The sequence below is a fragment of the Podarcis bocagei genome (assembly GCF_964188305.1).
Source record: "Podarcis bocagei genome assembly, chromosome: 12".
Classification (NCBI taxonomy): Eukaryota; Metazoa; Chordata; class Lepidosauria; order Squamata; family Lacertidae; genus Podarcis; species Podarcis bocagei.
Genome location: NC_138137.1, coordinates 16659155 through 16679950, shown reverse-complemented (window position 1 = coordinate 16679950; position 20796 = coordinate 16659155). Strand labels below are relative to the sequence as shown.

General features: G+C 45.3%; 1 protein-coding gene across 5 annotated transcripts in view; it reads right to left on the bottom strand.

Moving 5' to 3' along the window:
• The window catches only part of OSBPL10 (oxysterol binding protein like 10), a 77817-nt gene extending 62605 nt beyond the window's left edge, over positions 1 to 15212 (bottom strand). For 4 of the 5 annotated variants that reach the window (XM_081164525.1, XM_081164526.1, XM_081164527.1 and 1 more), the window contains exon 1: positions 14587 to 14957. In XM_081164525.1, coding sequence (XP_081020651.1) covers positions 14587 to 14942 — 356 coding nt within the window. In that variant the 5' untranslated portion in view covers positions 14943 to 14957. Of the gene's footprint in view, positions 1 to 14586 lie in introns of all 5 variants that reach the window. The other variant, XM_081164529.1, reaches the window with a different exon arrangement.
• Between the last annotated feature and the right edge of the window lie 5584 nt (positions 15213 to 20796).

Below are 20796 nucleotides of genomic sequence, written 5' to 3'. Positions count from 1 at the left end.
TCCCAAGTGCAGCCAACTTGGCACCAAGTGCATGGGAATAATGTGTTCCCAGTGTCCCAATCCTGCGAGGAATCACTGATCTTCAATTCTTTCAAAAACCAGCCCCAGGGTAATTTGTTGCAGTTTGAGGCATCATAGCTCCACTGAAGGTTAGAGCGTATCCTTTGTAAGTTAGAAGGTCCCATGTTTAAACCCTGGCATGTTCGATTAAAAGGATAAAGGTAGAAGATGGCGGGGAAGACCTCCAAGCATGAGACCTTGGAGAGTCACCAACACTCTTGCCAGACCGTTGCAACCAAGACCTGATAGACGAGGCCATTAGCATCTGGTAGAGCTGGTGAGAAATACGTAGTTTCAGAACCACCGCTGCAAACTGAAAAGGCATTCTTAGACCTAGAAGCACCCTGCGGCTTCAAAGCTGACATGGAATCATAATCCTCAACCTGACCAACCAATTATTTCACAATTCACTGGGCTTATTAGTTTCAGCTGGCCAACCCACACCCAGTCAGTTGATTACATCAAAAGATTTGATTCCTCACATCTCCTGCAGCTGGAGAAAGAAAAGGAAAGAAAAGTTTTACTGTTGTGTTATAGCAGTGTCTGAAACTCATATATATCAGCTAGGCGCCAAATGGCTCCTTAAACCAAGTTAAAAGGTAAAGGTAAAGGACCCCTGACAGTTAAGTCCAGTCATTAACGACTCTGGGGTTGCGGTGCTCATCTTGCTTTACTGGCCGAGGGAGCCGACATTTGTCCGCAGACAGTTTTTCTGGGTCATGCGGCCAGCATGACTAAGCCGCTTCTGGTGAAACCAGAGCAGTGCACGGAAATACCATTTACCTTCCTGCCACAGTGATACCTATTTATCTACTTGCACTGGCATGCTTTTGATCTGCTAGGTTGGCAGGAACTGGGACCGAGCAAAGGGAGCTCACCCCATCACAGGGATTCGAACCGCCGACCTTCCGATCGGCAAGCCCTAGGCTCAGTAGTTTAGTCCACAGCGCCACCCTCTCAAAACCAAAGTTACAATCACCAAAACGGAATGTCTGGTTGCCATTTTGGGGACAAGACGGCTCTAAAGTCTTGTTTTTCAAATGTCAAACTGATTGATTAGACATCTGTCTTTGTTCAGATGACACCCTTGAGCTAGGTTAAGAGCTTTGAGAACTTGAAGAAAAGTCACTTGATCCAGGGACAGTCCACATATATATTGGCCAATTCCAAGCTCTTTTTCTTAATGGTGACTGCTCCTGATCAGGCTGCACAGAAAAAGCAATTTGGTTCCAGAAATCCATTTTAATTTTACAGATAAAATATAACTGATATAATTCTACAGGATGTGGCATTAGTGTGTGAAAACAGTCCAGATCCAATGATCTCTAGGCATGCACTTTCAGATGGCGGAGATGTCAGGGGCCATCCCAGCACCCAGGAATCTTCACTTGGTCAAAAGTGGTCTTAAGCCAGGTGCAAAATGTGCCTGGCATCTGGCTAATTTCTAACACTGCAGTGGAAATGAACTGCCTGTGCATTATATATTGCAGATAAGGTGTTCACTGGTGGATTTCTTTTTTAATGATATAGGTGGGAAAGCAGCTTGTCATTGGTGACTACACAGGTACTGGCCAATGGGTACTCATATTTTTTTGTTCAGCCGTATTTCATGCAGCATTTGCCTCCCAAACAGAGAGGAAGAATTAGCTAAGGCAGGGGTTGGCAAGGTTGACCTCGCCTGGGCTGGTTCACTCCAGTGGAGTTCACTCCGTGGGCCAGATCGCAGGTGTGTGTGAGTGCAGGCGCCCGCCATTTCCGGCATCTACGTCTGCACAGATTCTATTTTTGGCACTGGCACCGCAGTAGCGAGTCCCCGCGCCGCACTGGTTTAGCACAGGGCACGGGGACTCGCCAAGCAGGCAGCTTGGTTCAGGGGCAGCTCATGGGCCAGTTAAACAACCCCCGTGGGCTGCTTGTGGCCCATGGGCCTTAGGTTGCCAACCCCTGAGCTAAGGGAATACAGTCATACCTCGGGTTACAGATGCTTCAGGTTGCGTTTTTTCAGGTTATGGACGCTCCGAAACCCGGAAGTACCGGAACGGGTTACTTCCAGGTTTTGGAGGTCGCACATGCACAGAAGTGCTAAATCGCAGTTTGCGCATGCGCAGAAGTGCCGAATCACAACCCACGCGTGCGCATCCCGCATGGATCACATTCACAACCAGCGCATCCACCGTAGTGGCACTTTTTTCCCTAGTATCAACAACTCATGGTTATTTCTGTGCTGGGAAAGTGAGATCTCTCTACAAGAGACAATTTTTCTGGGTAAGAGAGATCTGGAGCCCATTAAATAAAAACCACCTGACTGCCAATCTATTGCACAACAAAGCCATTGTCTGCAATGCAACTGCATTCTTCCCCAACCAGCTTTTCACAGTGCTGGCTTTATATTTAACCTCAGCCAACTGGTTTTGCTGCTCACTTTGAAGGCACCCTCCCGAGACACAGTTGGGACCAGTCCCAGGCTCAGTGTTTTATATTTAAGCAGGAAACCATCTGTGGCACCTCCCACACTTGCCTAATGTCATAGCCTGATTTAGTCACAGCTTCTAACTGGAAAATTAAAAGCCAATGCCAACTCAGACCCATATTATCTTGCTATAAAACCGTACCATAAAAAACTAATGCATCCCTGAGCTCTTTCTAACACCAGTTGCTGAACTGTGTGACAGTAGAGTTGACCACATTGCCATAATTGGTCCAAGTCATTGCTGCCATGTATGGAAGTGCTCAAGAAAACCAGCACGTCCATATATTAAGATGCTAAATGAAGACAGATCAAGGAAGGTGATCCAATATGGCAAGTAGCAGGATCATGCCGTACAAAGAATACCAACCTTCCTTAATGGGAAGAGTTTATTGCGGGTGTTGTGGTTATCTTGGTTTTAGATTAACAACGTTCCTTATTTCTTCTGCAACAGTATTGGAAAGCAGCCCTTAAAAAGTGCTGTGCAAAAAGTCTTTTTTTTTTTGTCTTTTTTACAAAATGTTTATTTTACAAAAATTCGGGTCCCCAAGGCAAATTCCAAGTTGAATCCGCAAAGCATAACAAATCAATTTAAAAACTAAAACAGCAGCATGAAAAGGCATACAACAACTGAATCTGAATATTGTTGACACTCAACTTCAAATCCACAAGATACCTCCCCTCAGCACTTTCATGTGGATGTGTTAAGCATCCCTGGGTGAGGTGTAAAATCCCAAAAGCAGAAGGGCCATGGTGTGTTGAGCAACAATCCCCCAGCAATACCCTCTGATACCTACCCACCAGGTAAGTCCAGAACTGCCACAGAACAGTACCTCCAAGTCCCATTCCTGATAAGAGGCCCCAGTTAGTTAGTTACAGAAGGAGACTGTGGTTAAGTCTATCAAAAGAAGAAGAAGAGGAGGAGGAGGAGTTTGGATTTGATATCCCGCTTTATCACTACCCGAAGGAGTCTCAAATCGGCTAACATTCTCCTTTCCCTTCCTCCCCCACAACAAACACTCTGTGAGGTGAGTGAGGCTGAGAGACTTCAGAGAAGTGTGACTAGCCCAGCAGCTGCATGTGGAGGAGCGGGGAATCAAACTTGGTTCACCAGATTACGAGTCCACCACTCTTAACCACTGCACCTAACTGGTCCTCCAACCATGTACATTAATAAATGTCCTAAATCCTTTCAGGAAACTAACTGTCCAAGGTATTTCAAACCCCGCAGATATTTCAAACCCCGCCCCCCAACATCCCAATCACCATCATCCTTTGCAGAAAAATAAACCCAGAGTACATCCTGCCACATGGACGGAAGCAGATATTAACAGAGACAAGACAACAGTTGTCATATGGGTTATGAAATCCTGAGCCACGGCAGACAAGGGGGCCTTGGAATGGATGCTGAAGTCCCCCCGAACAACTAAGACGGGGGGACACTAAAACCATCCCTGGGACCCCCTTTGCTAGCTCGGGTAGGGAGACTGTTGATCGCGGGGGGGGGGTGCAACTTGTAGAGATAATTAACAGCAAGTTACCCAAGTTTTAGAACTCCTTCCCCTGTCGGTTTTCCCATTGTCCATCTTAGATGGCAAGCTCATTGGGCAAGCTCATCTATCAGACCATGCAGACCAATGCTGTTGTGCATATGCAACTGAATAAATAAGGGACTATAAGGCATAGAGAACTCTAGAGCTCATATCTTTCAAACCAGCACTGCTGCCTCTTTGTACCACTCCCGTTTGATAAAAATGAATCCGCCTTAAATTCAGGAATCCTTATTTCGTTTAATTATTCATTCACCTTCCAAAAAAAAAACCACTGTTATCGTTTTGCTGACATAGGCTAAGTGCTGCTTCTTTGACCTGTAGCAGGCAGAGCGGATGAGCTTGGTTCAAGTTAGCGTTAGTGACAAGATTCAACATCTTTTAATATCCAAGCACCTCATATCTGTTGGGTTTAATCTCATAACATGCGCCATTGTTCTCTTTAGAGAATGGGAAACAAGCTGCAAAGAGCTGAGGCTGAGCATCAACAGCCTCTGGAATAAAACAGAGAAAAGGAGCTGATAGGTTTCTAAATCAATTCCTCACCCTCTCGCTGATATGTGGGAAACTCTTATATTAAGAACAAAAATGTACCTATTTCTTCATCCGTTTGCTAAGCTTTCATTTGCCTACCCAAAAAAATATCTCCAGCCTCACTGTAGCTACAGGATCATCCAATTTGATGCAGTTACTTCAAATCTGGTTACTCCTCAAGGAGGCTTGCAAACTACCATTTATGTGGTCTCCTGCAGCAAGAAAGGATCACATCCAAGCAGCCAGGAACTAGGGAGGAGACATTTGAAATCAAATTGTTAAATTACTCTCATTTTTCGGTTTTCTTTCAGACCATCAGGCCACTTAAGATTGCCTACCAACCAGGCCTGGGCGATATACAGTGGTAAAGGTAAATGTAAAGGGACCCCTGACCATTAGGTCCAGTCTTGGCCGACTCTGGGTTGCGGCGCTCATCTCACTTTATTGGCCCTGGGAGCCGGCGTACAGCTTCCGAGTCATGTGGCCAGCATGACTAAGCCGGTTCTGGCAAACCAGAGCAGCACACGGAAACGCCGTTTACCTTCCCGCCGGAGCGGTACCTATTTATGTACTTGCACTTTGGCGTGCTTTCGAACTGCTAGGTTGGCAGGAGCAGGGACCAAGCAACGGGAGTTCACCCCATCGTGGGGATTTGAACCGCCGACGTTCTGATCGGCAAGTCCTAGGCTCTGTGGTTTAACCCACAGCGCCACCCGCATCCCAACATACAGTGGTACCTTGGTTGTTGAACTTAATCCGTTCTGGGAGTCCGTTCGACTCCCGGAACTATTTGAAAAACAAGGTGCGGCTTCTGATTGGCTGCAGGAGCTTCTTGCACATACAGTCGCACCTTGGATCCCAAACGTCTTGGTACCTGGACGCTTTGGCTCCTGAACGCCGCAAACTCAGAAGTGACTGTTCCGGTTTGCGAATGTTCTTTGGAACCCGAACATCCGACGGGGCTTCCAATTGGCTGCGGCAGCTTCCTGCAGCCAATCAGAAGCTGTGCTTTCGTTTCTGAACGTTTTGGAAGTCGAACACACTTGCAGAATAGATTCCGTTCCAAGGTATTGTGAAGTTAAAACCGCTTTTCAAAGAGAAATGAGGGATTTGTTCTGGAATTACTTTTATTGTTGTCACAGACTGCAGTTAAGAAATGGACAGAGAGATGCAAAAGGTGGAAGAATTTCAATCCTGAAAGAATCTGGCAAAGACCTCTGCTTGAAGATGGAGCACACAGATGTTTCAGGCCAGGCGCAGCACTATGTACTTTCTAATATCAGGCAACATTCGCATTATATTAGTTTGCTCATTGAATTGATTCACAGTGAATCCTATGCATATTGGGTTCAGGAATGAGCCCTAGGGAATTTAATGGTTACTTACTCTGAGGTCAGTGTATATAGGACTGCAGTTTCAATCCTGGTTCCAAAATCTCTCAGTTCACAGTTGGCTTTATATACCAGGAAAAAAATTATGAGTTCTTTGTAATCAAAGAACTATAACTCAGAGATATAAATCTTGAAAAGTTGATTCTTTGAAAGAGTAACAAAACAGGAATTACTACTCCACACGTATTTTAATATAACTTATCTATGACAGAAATTATCTGAGATAATAGAAGTCTAAGACGTTTTACTAAGTCAAGGACAAATGTAAAACGACAAGCATTGATATACTTCATTCTACATTAACTGAATTAAAGCAAGCTCTGTGTGAGATAATATATTAAATCTCCACAGTGCCTATGGAATACAAACACCCAGGGACATGAAGAGTGTATTTGACACAGAGCTATTGTACCAGCTCATATTATGCAACACAGATATGAGGAGGTGTAAAGCATTTTAATTAGCTGACAGCCTTCACCTAAAGTGTAAAGCCAGAATACATCAAGCTGTTCCATATCGTTATTGATACAAACAGAACAGATTTTTTTTAACCTCTTGCTGATTATTTTTGTTCCATTATTAACAGACTGGGAGTGGGGATTAAATTATAAACTAAGAATGCCTTTTGGATCTTATGATTTATGTGGAAATTGCTTGATTTGGTTGCGTACTTTTCGATGGTTTGTTTATTGTTTATGGCTGTTTTTTGTTATGTTTGTAGTTATGTAATTCTTTTATATAGGTCGTAAACACCCTTGAGCATGGTTTTAACTTTAGAAAAGTGGTATACAAATAAAACGACTGAACATCAAAAGCGGCGATTAAAATGCTAATGCTAATAATTTTACTAGCTGTCTAGTATTTTAATGTATCACACACACCATGGCGATTTGTGTGGTATTGAAAACAGCTTCTCATAAAAGAAGTTTTAGGGATCGGAAGCAGGGTTTTCCAAACTTGTGTCTCCAGCTGTTTTTGGACTACAGCTCCCATCATCCCTAGCTAGCAGGACCAGTGGTCAGGGACAATGGAAACTGTAGTCTAAAAACAGCTGGAGACCCAAGGTTGGGAAATCCTGGATTAGAGCAATTACGTTCTGGTAGGGAACTCCTCTCAACCTACCATCCAACACTGCAGAGGGAAGACATTTAGTCTGGCTTTGGTGAAAAGCCTTCGGTAGTTAGGTACTGTCAGGTTTTTGATGTAAGATGTTAGGACAGACTTTGCTCGTGTGCTAAAGACATCGATTCCATAAATCATATTTTGTTGCATTGTGCAAAATATGAGCAAGCTAGGGCTGAACTGATACTACCCTTGCTGGTACCTTTCCCGGGAAAATCAGAGGCTCACTATGTCAGGTTCCTACTGGAAGACCGGACAATTGTTAGAACATTAGAAGTGGCAAAGTTTTTATCGGTGGTTGCAAGAACAAATGAGCCCTATATTCTAAACAAAATGCTTGATTAACCTGGAGGTAGGCTGTATGAATTGTGTATTGATTTGTAATGATTTGTTGGGTCTCTGGACCGTAATAAAGATTGATTGATTGATCATGTTCTGAAAGGGTTCTACTTAAAATGGTATATTCCTTTCATTCCATTTCTGCTTAGCTGGCTCACAGACTCAAAAAAAGTGGACTGATATTCTACACAGACCTTTTAATTCCTGCAGTGTGGCAAACAGTTAATGCATCACAACAACAGTGGTTAATTTGTATAGAGCATGTGCCCTAGGGAACTGCTCATTTTTAAAACTTAACTGATAATTTATAACCAGACTTGTAGCAAGAAGCAAATTCTGAATACATTAGAATCTGAGGGGATGACAACTGAATACAGCCAATAAACAATGGTCACGTGCTTCAAACATCTCACACTGAAATTAACGAGACCTAAAAGTGCCCGTCTTTGACTAGATGATTTATTTATTATTTTGTTTATCCAATTTATATCTGTCTCTTCCTACCAAAGAAGCCCAGGGTGGATTGTGCCACAAATTATGGACCTACCAGGTTTACTTTTAAAAAATGATTACGATGCGCTCTATTCTACTGCAGAAGAATCACGTTTTCGAAAATATCACAGATCTTGAAGGAAGCAAATGTGGCTATAGCGCGGTGCCATTTTACACATCACTTCCCACCAAGCTGTATGCCAATGGAGCTTAACATCTCCTTCAGGAGACCTAACAACCGCCGCCGCCACCCCTCTGCATCATAACCAACATTCAACATTTCCCCAAGTTTCAAATGCGGCTTTTTCAGCCAAGCCTATTGGGAAAAGTCAGGAACCGCAATGTATGTGCAGCAACTGAGAAACACAATGGCTCAGTGGATATCAGGGCTGAGCAATATCTGTTTTTCAACATTGAGATATATCACCAGTGTTCGAAACTCCCATTGTTCTAGGAGTGTTTTGGGACAAGGAATTTCACTAGTGCGAGCAGTTTCTGAGGTCTGGGAGAAGCGCTGCACCTAAGATTTCAGATTAAAACAGCAAAGTGGAAGGAAAGGACCTTTTTCTGCCTCCCCACTTACAGCCACTCTCTGAAGACTGGAGAAGAGACCCCCTTAGAGGGGTGGTCAGGGAAAGTATGGCTTTGTTTTTTGCAGTCTTCAGAGGAGGACTAGAGTCTAGACCATGTGAAAAATGAATGTTAAGATTTTAGCTGCAGCTCATTCATTTTCAGCTTTGTATTCTTGTTATAAAAAAGTGCACCTAGACGTTCCACTGTTGCACCGCACCTATAACCTAGGTTTAAGGTGCCATTTAGCTCCCAGCTTTCATATCTCAGTTTCTAACACTGAATATCACCAGCTAAGCATCGCGATACATCGATGTACCACAATGTCTGAAATAAGGATGGCGCCATGTAGAAGCACTGGCTGGCTTCACAGCTTTTCCTACACTGTGATTTTTGCATAAGTGCGCACACACACAATGAGTCACAATATATTACCAGGTCAAAAATTATGAAACAGATATCACAATACAGACTTCAAACTGGTTTTGGATGATGTATCGCCCAGCTCTAATACACATCATGATTCACGATATATTGCCAGGTCAAACATTATGAAACCGGTATCCACAATATGGACTTCAAACTGGTTTTGGACAATATATTGATATATCACCCAGCCCAAGTGGATATACTTAAGACTCAGCTGTAGGAGTTCAGCTAGTACAGGTTAGAATTCATACAAGGGAGGTCTTTAATTTTCCTAGTTATAGAAGCACAACTCTTGAGGAAGGACATGTGTCACCAGCTTGGAGGTCAGCAGCAGGCAGCCTGTCTAGGACAGGGGAGGATGCAATAGGGCGTGGGACTACAAACTGCAACTTCTCTCCTCCCCACACCAAATTCTAACAAGCATGTGGGAGCCCTCACAAAAGATATATGCAGCTGTGAGTAATCTACATGATATCCAGACCAGGAACAGCTGAATCTGGATAACCCCTCTGGCGAGTGGGGCAAAAGAGGGAAAGTATTCTCTCAAATCAGCCTCTTTACCATACAACTAGATTAGAAAGTGGTTAAAGATACCAAGAAATTGCAAAACTGTAACTTCTTCTGACCTGGTCAATGAATGATCAGCAAGGGGATAGAAGGGCGAAACAAACATGTGCTTGAGTGTAGAACAAGCCTTACCAAAAAGAACTAGCATGGCTTTTGTAAGGGGAAGCCTTGTCTAACTCAGGCTGCAGTCCTAATCCCAATGACCTGAGCGTAAACTCCACTGAATTCATCAGGACTTACCTCTAAGCAAATGTAGTTAGGATTACATGATAAAGTGGAATTCCTGGATCCAACAGGCCTATTTCCAGCTATGGCTGGTTCGCCAGCTACAGTCCCTTTCAGGCAGAAGTGATTTGACCGCTGTGCTCCATGTTCTGGTAACTTCCAGATTGGGTTATTAAAGCACATTCTACTTGTGGATGCCTTTGAGGTTGGCTTGAAAGCTTAAACGGGTCCAAAATGCAGCAGCCAGATCAATGGCGGGGGTTCCATTTAGAACTGGCATAACCCCCATTTTAAAATAGCTGCCCTGGTTTTGGGTTCATTCCCAGGCCCAGTTCAAGGTGCTCAAATTGGCCACCATGTACCTTGGGATATCTAAACTAGCCGTGTAAAGTCTAAAATACCTGAAATGATTAGCAGCATATACTGAAGACTTAATATTGATCTGTTTTCCTTCTTGGTATGCTTTAATCACCCTATGTTTGTATTCTGGGCTGTTTTAACTGCATGCTTACTAGTGAAATGGAGGTTACAAAACATTAATCTGAACTACTGTATTCAATACATCAGACCCAAATATCTGAAATCTTGCCTCCTTCCCTTCTTTGGTGTTAAGAACAGCAGAGAGCCCAGGAGAGGCCTTTTCGTTGCATCCCCGGAGGTGTGCATCTGTCACCTACTTAATGTAGTTTTTATTGTATGCACATATTTACTCTGTGGTTTGACACCTCAGATATATAGGTTAGGACCTACTCAGTTCTCTTGGTTGTAATCTGTTTCAACTGTTTTTAATATTATATTTTTAGATTGCTGTAACCCTCCCTGGGACCTTGTGATGAAGGGCAGATAAGAAATCTAATGAATAGCAGCAACAGAAGAGTTCCATGTTATTCAGGGATGTCCCTATGCATTTAATAGGGAACATTTTCAACTTGAATTTTTTATTTTGGATGGGGGGGGGACCTTTTAACACAGCTCAACACAAAAGGTTCCAACAGGACTTAATAGTCATAAAAATAATAACAACAACATTAAATCCTTAACTGCTTAAGAAACAGCGTGTGTGTAGGAACAAAATGTCAGTGTCCACAAACAGTACACACTGCTAGGCTCTACATTCAAACCAGAACAGGTGGGTTTATGTTGAGTCAGCAGTAGACAGTGAGGCAGCCAGGTGTGTAGATATCACCCAATTATACAGGATGGTGAATATTCAAGGGTGAGCAACTCCACTAATTTCTTCAAACTCGAAAAATCAGCAGATAACTCTAAAGCAGTGTTTCCCAACCTTGAGTCTCCAGCTGTTTTCGGACTACAATCCCCATCATCCCTGACCACTGGTCTTGCTAGCTAGGGATGATGGGAGCTGTAGTCGAAAAACAGGTGGAGACCCAACATTGGGAAACAGTGCTCTAAAGTAATACACACTGGGATGATGTTATCTTAACTTTAGATAGACACTACTTAAAGATTAAAAACAAACAAACCTGTTATCTACCAACTAAACAGATCAAAGAATCAAGGTAGGAAGGAAACCAAAAGAATGATATCCATGTAAATTTATGAAAGTTAACAGGAAAATGGATTGAAACGGCAGAAGAGCAGGTTATCATATGATAACAGTATGTCCATACTGTGCTAGAAATAGTGCTTCCAGTCTGTATCTGAAAGGAAATTGCAAAGAAACAGAAAAGGCGCATCGAAGACCATTGGTTCTCGTAAGCTTTTCCAAAAGAATTATATTTAAGACCGTTGTGTAGAATCTATGTTCCCCATCTGAAATTTAAACACTGACTTAGAAAATCCCGGTTCCCAGTAAGGAAAAGAATGACTATAAAGATCAGCAGCCAGTAGTTCCTGGACCAAATCCAGCCTTCTAGAAGGAGTTGCCTGCCTCCCTTTCCCAAGTTGCCATTTCAAAAATCAAAGAGACATGGAGTATACATGACAGCCAGCCTTGCTAGCAGGTCAGACAGGGAGCAGGAGTCAGAGTCTTGGGCCACCATAACCCCTTTTCTCATGTTGCCTCTCCAACAAAATGAGTGGCTAGCCAAGGGTATACGTTTTGTACTGAAACGAGTAAACATTTCTGCAAATTTACTGTTTTCAGCAGTTATTAAAGTTATTTGCTATTGAAACAAAGGAAGAAACATACATATATACATACATACACACAAACACACACACACATATATATATGGATTATCTTAGGAAAACAGAAACCTCAGCTCTGATAAATTAAGAAAAAAGCAGCAATCAGCATTACATTCTCCTACAGATGGCTGCAAAAACATGGCACACATTTTCCCCCTTCACAGTGGCTGTCTCCACCCGCATGCCCACAAAGGTCAGAGTGACTTTATAAGGGGAAGATTGCTCTTAATAATGCACCAGGAAGTTATGCAAACCAAAAGAATCAATATTGTCAATCCCTAGCTTTTTATGCACATGAAATACAAGGTTTTTTTTCTCTTCACCCAGTGAGTATTAAACGGAACAAGCTTTGGTTTTTCTCCCGGGAGTGGGGAGCGACTGGGCAGAAGAATATTGTGTTGCAAGACTGTACGCAGTTACCTGGGAGTAAGCCCTATTGAACTAGGACTGAGAAGTGGTATGTATAGGATTGTGCTGCGGAACGCTGAATATTTTCTTCCATCTTTCCACTAATATGTCATTTGTAGCGGAAATTGCGCCATTTTGCGCACAACAAATGCCATTGATCTTACCACCATACGAACAAGTCCAACGCTTATTGTCAGGCAAAATGACAAAAAAAAATTCAAACAAAAAATTTAAGTTGCCAGCATCCAACCACGACCATGCGAGAGTAAAAATAAAAGTACAGTTGATAGCACAATCCTAACCTTGTCTACTAAGAAGTAAATTCGATTGCAGGTAAATTGGGGTTAGGATTGCAATTACCTACTTCCAGGTAAACTGGGGTTAGGACTGCAGCTTTCAACTCTAAAGAAAAAGTGACAGGACAAACGTTTTGACAGTGTATTATCCCAGAAGAGATGGGATAATTAAACACAGGAACCAAAAACCCGAAATGTTTTCTACTGCATACACAACTGCGCAATCTCTGCTTTCAAACTGCAAATTGGGGAAACCATGAAAAACAAGAGTTCCTTTGCTTCTATAAACTTGTATAGACAGGGTTAAGAACCCACTACTCTTTTCCCTAGTCAACCTGAGTGTGAAGCAAGCAGTTAATGCAATCTAATCTTAACTAAAAAGTAAAGAATATCACAACGATGCATTGAATAATTCAGAATTAATGTTTCATAACCTCCATTTAGCATACAGTCAAAGCAGCCCAGAATACAAACATGACAGGGTGAATAAAGCATACCAAGAAGGAAAACAGATCAATATTAAGTCTTCAGGACATGCTCCTAATCATTCCAGGTACTTCAGACTATTTACATGGCCAGTTTAGATATTCCAGGTACATGGTAGCCTTGGGGAAAGCTTGCTCACATGCACCACTGCCACATGCAAAATTAAATTCTCAGCATGCACTAGAAAGCTTCAAAAAGCAGAGTCCCGCATACTAGCAGCATAGAACTGTGGCGTTGGAAGGGATCCTGAGAATAACTGAATTCAGGCATAGGCAAACTCGGCCCTCCAGACTCCCATCATTCCTGACCACTGGTCCTGTTAACTAGGGATGATGGAGGTCATAGTCCCAAAACAGCTGGAGGGCCGAGTTTGCCTATTCCTGATCTAATTCAACCCATTGCAATGTAGAAATATGCAGCTGTCCCACACGGGGATCGAACCTGCAACTTTGGCACACAGCACTGGGCTGCCTACACAGCCAATTTCCCAAGAGCCGGGTGCAACCAAACACATGGCTTCTCAAGCTCTTGTCTTGCTATTATTCCATTGCCACTGGAATCACAGAACTGTAGAGTCGGAAGGGGCCACTTGAGTCATCTAGTCCAACCCGCTGCAACGCAGGAAATCTTTTCCCCAACATGGGGCTCAAATCCGTGACCCATGAGATTAAGGGTGTCGTGCTCTACCGGCTGAGCTATCCCCTGCATATGGAACAGGTCCAGAGAGTGCAAATTTGGCATATGAATGCTGGAAGAGCAACCTCTAAAAGAAAGAAAAATCAGGTAAATTAAAAGTAAAGAGACCCCTGACCATTAGGTCCAGTCGTGTCCGACTCTGGGGTTGCGGCGCTCATCTCGCTTTATTGGCCGAATGAGCCGGCGTACAGCTTCCGGGTCATGGGGCCAGCACGAGTAAGCCGCTTCTGGCAAACCAGAGCAGTGCATGGAAATGCCATTTACCTTCCCGCCGGAGTGGTAACTATCTACTTGTACTTTGACGTGCTTTTGAACTGTTAGGTTGGCAGGAGCAGGGACCGAGCAATGGGAGCTCACCCCGTCGCGGGGATTCGAACCGCCGACCTTGTGATCGGCAAGTTCCAGGCTCTGTGGTTTAACCCACAGCGCCACCCGCGTCCCTATCAGGTAAATTAGGGGTGGGGGAAATGGTGTTGAGGAACACTTGGAATAGCGCTGGACACCTCCTGAGCAACCAGCAGGGGGAGACATAGACAGCTGCCCTGCGGGAAGCGGCCGTGGGGAATCCCACGGGGAAGCCGTCGCAGGACAGGGGGAAACTTCCACAGTTACCTCTGAGTCAAAGAGGGCGGGCGTGGGAGAGGCCGACGCCGAAAGAAGGGCGGGCGGGAAGAGGGGTCAAATCCTGTGGGGCTGAGGAATAGGGAGGGGGGGAGACAGGGGGGAAGGAAGTAGGTCGACCCACTGTCCCCCCCCCAAACAAAAATAATGAGACTGAGAGAGGAGGTTATTCCCACACTTACCGGCTTTGCCAGCCCTGGATGAGGTTGGTGTACTTGCTGAGAGAGCCCTCGAGCACCGCCTCCGTCGTCCTGCCGCCTGCCAGCCCCCCGCTCCCTCCCGGGCTGGCCGCGGCTGAGCTGGGGCTGCTGCTGCTGCCTCCGCCGCCGCCTCCCTCCGGCCTCCCCGCTGGTGTAGCCGCCGCCGCCGCTGCTCCTTGGCGGCCGGAGAGCCCTCCCCGGCTGGCGGAGGAGGACGGCGAGGAGCCGGCCGAGGTGGGGCGGCTGCTGCTGCGGCTGCTGCTGTTACTGCCGCCGCTGGACGGGGCTGCTCCGGAGTCGCCTCCGCCCTGCGCCGCTGCCGCCGCTGCCTTCTCCATGGAGCGCGCGGGGAGAGCGCGGAGAGGCGGCCTCGGCTGCCGACGGCGGGCTGGGAAATACCTGACTCATACGCAAGGAGGGAGGGAGAGAGAGAGAGAGAGAGAGGAAGGGCCGGAGAGAGACCCCAGGGGCAGCCGTCGCCGTCTCCTTCACCGCCACCTCCTGCTCCTTCTCCAGGGCTCGCGAAAAGCAGCGTCGGCGTCGGCGACGCTTTGTGTCCGGCGGCGGAGAGATCCGCCCCGTCCTTCGATGTTCTCGCTTCAAGCCCGGCCCCTCAGCCCAGGCGCGCGGCCAGGAAGCGCTGCCTCGCTCAGGGAGCGAGCGCGAGGAGACTCCCACCACAGATGGGCGATGCGGGGAGGAGGAGGAGGCGGGGACGGAGAAACACCCTTCGCGCCCTCCAGACGGGCGAGGGAGGAGGAAAGGGCTGCTGCTGCTGCTGCCCCGCGTCGCGGCCCTCCTACGCCCCGGTGCGCGCGCGGGGGGGGGGGGAAGCGCCGCGCTTAATTGCGCGGGGATGTGCGGAGAGGGAGCATGGTCGCCGGCGACGCGTCTCTCTGTTGAAAGCGATTCCCCCCCCCCCAGCACACACCCCGCGAGGGTCGTCTAGTCCGAGCCTCCTCGAGGCAATGGCTCCAGGCGTCACCACCAGTGCTTTTTATCTTTAAAAAAAAATGTTTAGGGGTACTCTCATTTTCCTACCCATATTGAAAGACTGCCCCTCAATGAGGCCAAACTTAGATTCACAAAATGGTTAGGGGTATGCGTAAAGGAAAAGGAACCCCTGACCATTAGGTCCAGTCGTGGCCGACTGGGGTTGCGGCGCTCATCTCGCTTTACTGGCCGAGGGAGCCGGCGTAGAGCTTCCGGGTCATGTGGCCAGCATGACTAAGCCACTTCTGGCAAACCAGAGCAGCGCACGGAAACGCCGTTTACCTTCCTGCTGGAGCGGTACCTATTTATCTACTTGCACTTTGATGTGCTTTCAAACTGCTAGGTTGGCAGGAGCTGGGACTGAACAACAGGAGCTCACCCCGTCGCAGGGATTCGAACCGCCGACCTTCTGATCGGCAAGTCCTAGGCTCTGTGGTTTAACCCACAGGTATGTGAACCCCCAGGGAAAAGCGCTCCAACTATCCAGTGTGTTTTCCCCCCATAAAAATGTTTAGGGGTACTCTCATTTTCACTCAAGGAAACTACCACTTTATAGTTCAAATTGGGGAAAAATAAATACAGTAAATGGACAAAAGTACAAAGATTCACAAAATGTTTAGGGGTATGCGTACCCCTGCGTCCCCCCAGGGAAAAAAGCACTGGTCGCAACTACTTCAGGGCATAGGAGCCAACTCCCCCCCCCCCAATAAAATATGTGAGGAAGGCCGTAGCCAGGATTTTTGTTTTTTTATATATATTTTATTAGATTTTCAAATACAAAGTTAGAAACATCCACTGAAGAAAAAAGAAAAAGAAAAAGAAAAAAAGAAGAAAAGAAAACCAACCATTCAAAACATTTTTTATATAACTAACCGGACTTCCTCACATCTCCCTTACCCTGCATTCTTTATAATAAAAGTATCAGCAAATTATTACCTTGTTTCGTACCTTATTTTGTACTTTTCAAATACTATACCCCTAATTTTAAAGTACTTTTTATCAATTACTTATATCTTAAATTAAACATAGTATTACCTTAGATTTTGACCTTTTCTTACTTGAAGCTTAATTTCCTGTTTCACAAATTTAATTGCTGAAGCTATAGTTTCCGAAGCTATAAAATCCGTAGCCAGGATTTTTGGGGGAGGGGGAGAACCTCAGATTTGTATTGATTTGGGAGGCAGCTGTCCCCCCCCCTACAGCTATGGACCACCCTCCCCCTCCCAAGTTAATGGGCATTGTCATTCAAATAATGTGGGTGCACCCCATCATGTGATCGACTATACGGGGCGGGGCTTACCTGGGTCTCCTTCCCACCCCAATAATTTATTCAGGTTGGCACCCCTGCTTCAGGGGATGCTTTAAAAGCAGCCTTCCTCCTCACCTTGCCAAAAGCAAAGCCCACATGCACCTGAAAGGTGTGCCCGGTTGCTTTGAACTAATTTCGCAGAATTCAAGAGTTGGAAGGGGTCCGCAAGGGTCATCTAGTTCAAGCCCTTGAGATGCAGGAATCTCAACACCGGACCCTGCTTCGCTTTGCCCATGCGCTAGCAGTTATGTTGCACCACTAGGAGGCCTAAATCCGAAGTAACCATGAGCTCTCGACATGTGGAGTGTGTTTCCCATGGGGCATGAAGCTACGGTGCTGGTGGGAGGCATGACTTGAATTAAAACAGATGAACAGGGGCTCTGGGTTTATGAATCGCAAAATGCACTGCCACCACCCTACATAATTTGAACTGGGAACTGAATGGGTCTGGTGGGATACAGAGGGTAATAAATAACATTCGATGGCATGGATTAAAACCAAACCGCAACCACTTCTTGAGCACAGGCTTTTGAAAGCGTTAGAATAATGCAACCCTGTGACTATTTGTGCAGTCCATTCCTGTGCTTGTCTCCTTGGTGTAAATCCCAATCAGGCCCGGGTCTTCAGGCTGCCTATAGCACACAGCGTTTGTTGAGTGAAGGCTTGCACAAAAAAACTCCTTGCAAATAGAAAGCTACCACAGCAAGGAATGAGCTAGGCAAATAGTCCACTGCGACGAGTTTTTCAGAATAACTATTAATGAGCAAATGCCTAGATTTGATTTCATCGGAACTGAGAGAAGATGGCGTCTGCCAGCAGCGAAATGAATTTTGGATTGATTCGGCATAAACACCAGCGTGTGAGGAGATACTGCAACAATAGGCTTACAAGCTGCAACAATAGGAGAGTCAAGCATACAAAATTCAGACAGAAGCACATCATTGCTTACTTCAACTCGCCTGTGGAAACAACTCAGAGGCCATGAAAGAAGGAAGGTTAACAGCAGGAAGATTTAAAGGAACTATTGGAAACTCAAGGCAGTGGAGATATAAGATGATCAGAGCCCCCCCCCAAAAAAAACTTGAAGCATGGGAAGTCCCAACAATTTATAATTTGGCAGAATATTGGGGCTATATGATATGTATTTGTATAATTTGGAATATTTAATGTGATTTGATTGGATTGTTAAAATGGAATATTTAATAATAAAAAAATTAAAAATAGTTTTTCAGAATAATTGCAACCGTGGTGCTGTCCTCCACACAGTCGTATGTGTGAATCAATACCATGTAGATAAACATGAGAGTGAGTAAAGGAGTTATTAGTCTGTATTTAGTAACGTTTTTTAAAAAAAGTGTTAGAACCCTGTAGCATTTTTTTCTAAAATAAATACCAACACCCTTGTATTGTTCATACCGAAGTATATAAATGTTCCTGCTATGCAGGTTGCTATAATGTGCTTGCTGGCAGCCTGGTTCCAAGTATTAGAGTTTCTGCTTGCAGTGCCTTCTTACTGATGTTGCGTTGCACTTAAACACTTAATGGATCGATCCATAAGTGTATTAATTGAAGCAGAGGTAAAAGCCCGACCCCATTAAAGCACACAGAGCTTCATGTCAGGATTTCTCCTTCGTTTTGTCTGCAGTTCTGGTCTCCCCCTTATCTCTCATGATGTAGCTCGATCCAATCAAATGAGATGTGGGAGATTTGCAGTTTCACAGCAACTCAATATCTGCTAATACAAATATTTAGGATAAACAGTGCCATCTTTCCCATTGGTGTCAGTGGTTCATTGCGCCAGGGCGCCGGCCTCTCAGGGGCGCCCTAGCGAGTGGGAGAGCTGCGCGGCTTTGCCGGCAGCCTCCCCTTTCCCTGCAAGCCCGCCAGCTGCCCCCCGCCAACTGGCGGGCACGCAGCTTCCCTCCCAAGCTTCTGCATCTGCCCTGTTCCTGTTCGTTGTCCTCCTCCTGCTTCCTGGCGAAAGGCGGCGTGCAGCCTTCCTGGGCTCCTTTCTCGGGCACCCCGACTCCGGACAGCATGTCTGCCAGCACGTTTTCCTGCTTGATCGCCACCACCATGCCAGGGATCGGGGCGGTGGGGGTGGCAGAGGACATTTTCCACTGCCTCCTCCATTGGTTTGGAGTGGGGCGGAAGGATCTTTACACCACGACGTTAGATATGCTTAAGACGGCCCTGAGGATATAGGTGCCATTCTGTCAAGGTACATAAAGAGCACAATGCAGGACCTATCTATTTCTTTTCCAAGACCACCTGTAAAGGTAAAGGTACCCCTGACTGTTAGGTCCAGTCGCAGACGACTCTGTGGTTGTGTGCTCATCTTGCTCTAAAGGCCGAGGGAGCCGGTGTTTGTCCGCAGACAGCTTCTGGGTCATGTGGCCAGTATGACTAAGCCGCTTCTGACGAACCAGAGCGGCACAAGGAAACGCCGTTTACCTTCCCACCAGATTTATCTGCTTGCATTTGACATGCTTTCGAACTGCTAGGTGGGCAGAAGCAGGGACTGAACAACGGGAGCTCACCCTGTCGCGGGGATTCGAACTGACAACCTTCCGATCGGCAAGCCCTAGGCTCTGTGGTTTAGACCACAGTACCACCCGCATCTCCTTTATGATTTAGGAACATGTTAAATGGATTACTCAGCTTTTGTGATTCATTTTTTTAATATTTAGAAACTTCTCACCTCTTAAAGCTAATAGCTGCCATACAAATATTGGAAGCTGTCCAAAATGTAAGTCAATGCAATGATAAAAGCCTTCAAAGATGAAGAAAAAAACAATACTGAAATGCACCAAGAAAATAAGCCAAAATGGTTCGCTGGATCATTTGATGTATCTGTTATTGTAGGATTACAGACACAGAGAAAACAATGCCAGAAAATGTGGGCTTGGGTTCAGAAGCCCAGCCGCCCATGCCTAACAGTTTGGAACTCAGATGAACTGGTGCACGCTTCCAAGTGAATTCCTGTTCAAATCTTGCAAGAGGAATCCATTCTGTCCAATTCAATATAAAATGAAACTTAGTACCACAGATTTGGCCTTTGCTCTTTCCTCCTATACAAAGACCCAGAAGGTGACAATTGGATTTTCTCTCTCTCCCCCAACACAAGCTTACAATGTTGTTTGGCCACGGTCCTAGGCAGGTTTACATGGAAGCAAGTACTTTCAAGAGCATATGCGTAGAGACCTTACCAGTGCAATCCTATACTCCACGCTAAGTGTGCATAGCAAAGTGTTTCTGGGAAACTCAGTCCTATCCCTCACTATAGCTACTGTGGCAAAGGCAGAGACTTGGGGGGGGGAGAATCTACAGCCACATTCTCTGCAAGTTTCAGAACTTTTACGAACCTCTTCTTTCCTACATCTTTGTGCTTTTTATTTCTTCAACATATTTATGCCCTGCCCATCATTAACCTACATTTCGAGAAAGCTAACAAAGTAACAACAAAACACTGTAAATCTGAAAATAAAACAGAGCAGTATGAAGTGGGAGGGTGGGGAGATGGAGGTAAAAAGCAGCCTCAAATAATTAAATAGCAAACACCTGGAAATATATCAATTCCCTGTATAGGGAAGTTTTTAATGTTTGATGTTTTACTGTGCTTAATGTGTTTACAGTGGTACCTTGGGTTAAGTACTTACGTAATTCATTCCGGAGGTCCGTTCTTAACCTGAAACTGTTCTTAACCTGAAGCACCACTTTAGCTAATGGGGCCTCCTGCTGCCGCTGTGCCACCGGAGCATGATTTCTGTTCTCATGCTGAAGCAAAGTTCTTAACCTGAAGCACTATTTCTGGGTTAGCGGAGTGTGTAACCTGAAGCATATGTAACCTGAAGCATATGTAACAACAACAACAACATAATTTGTCTACC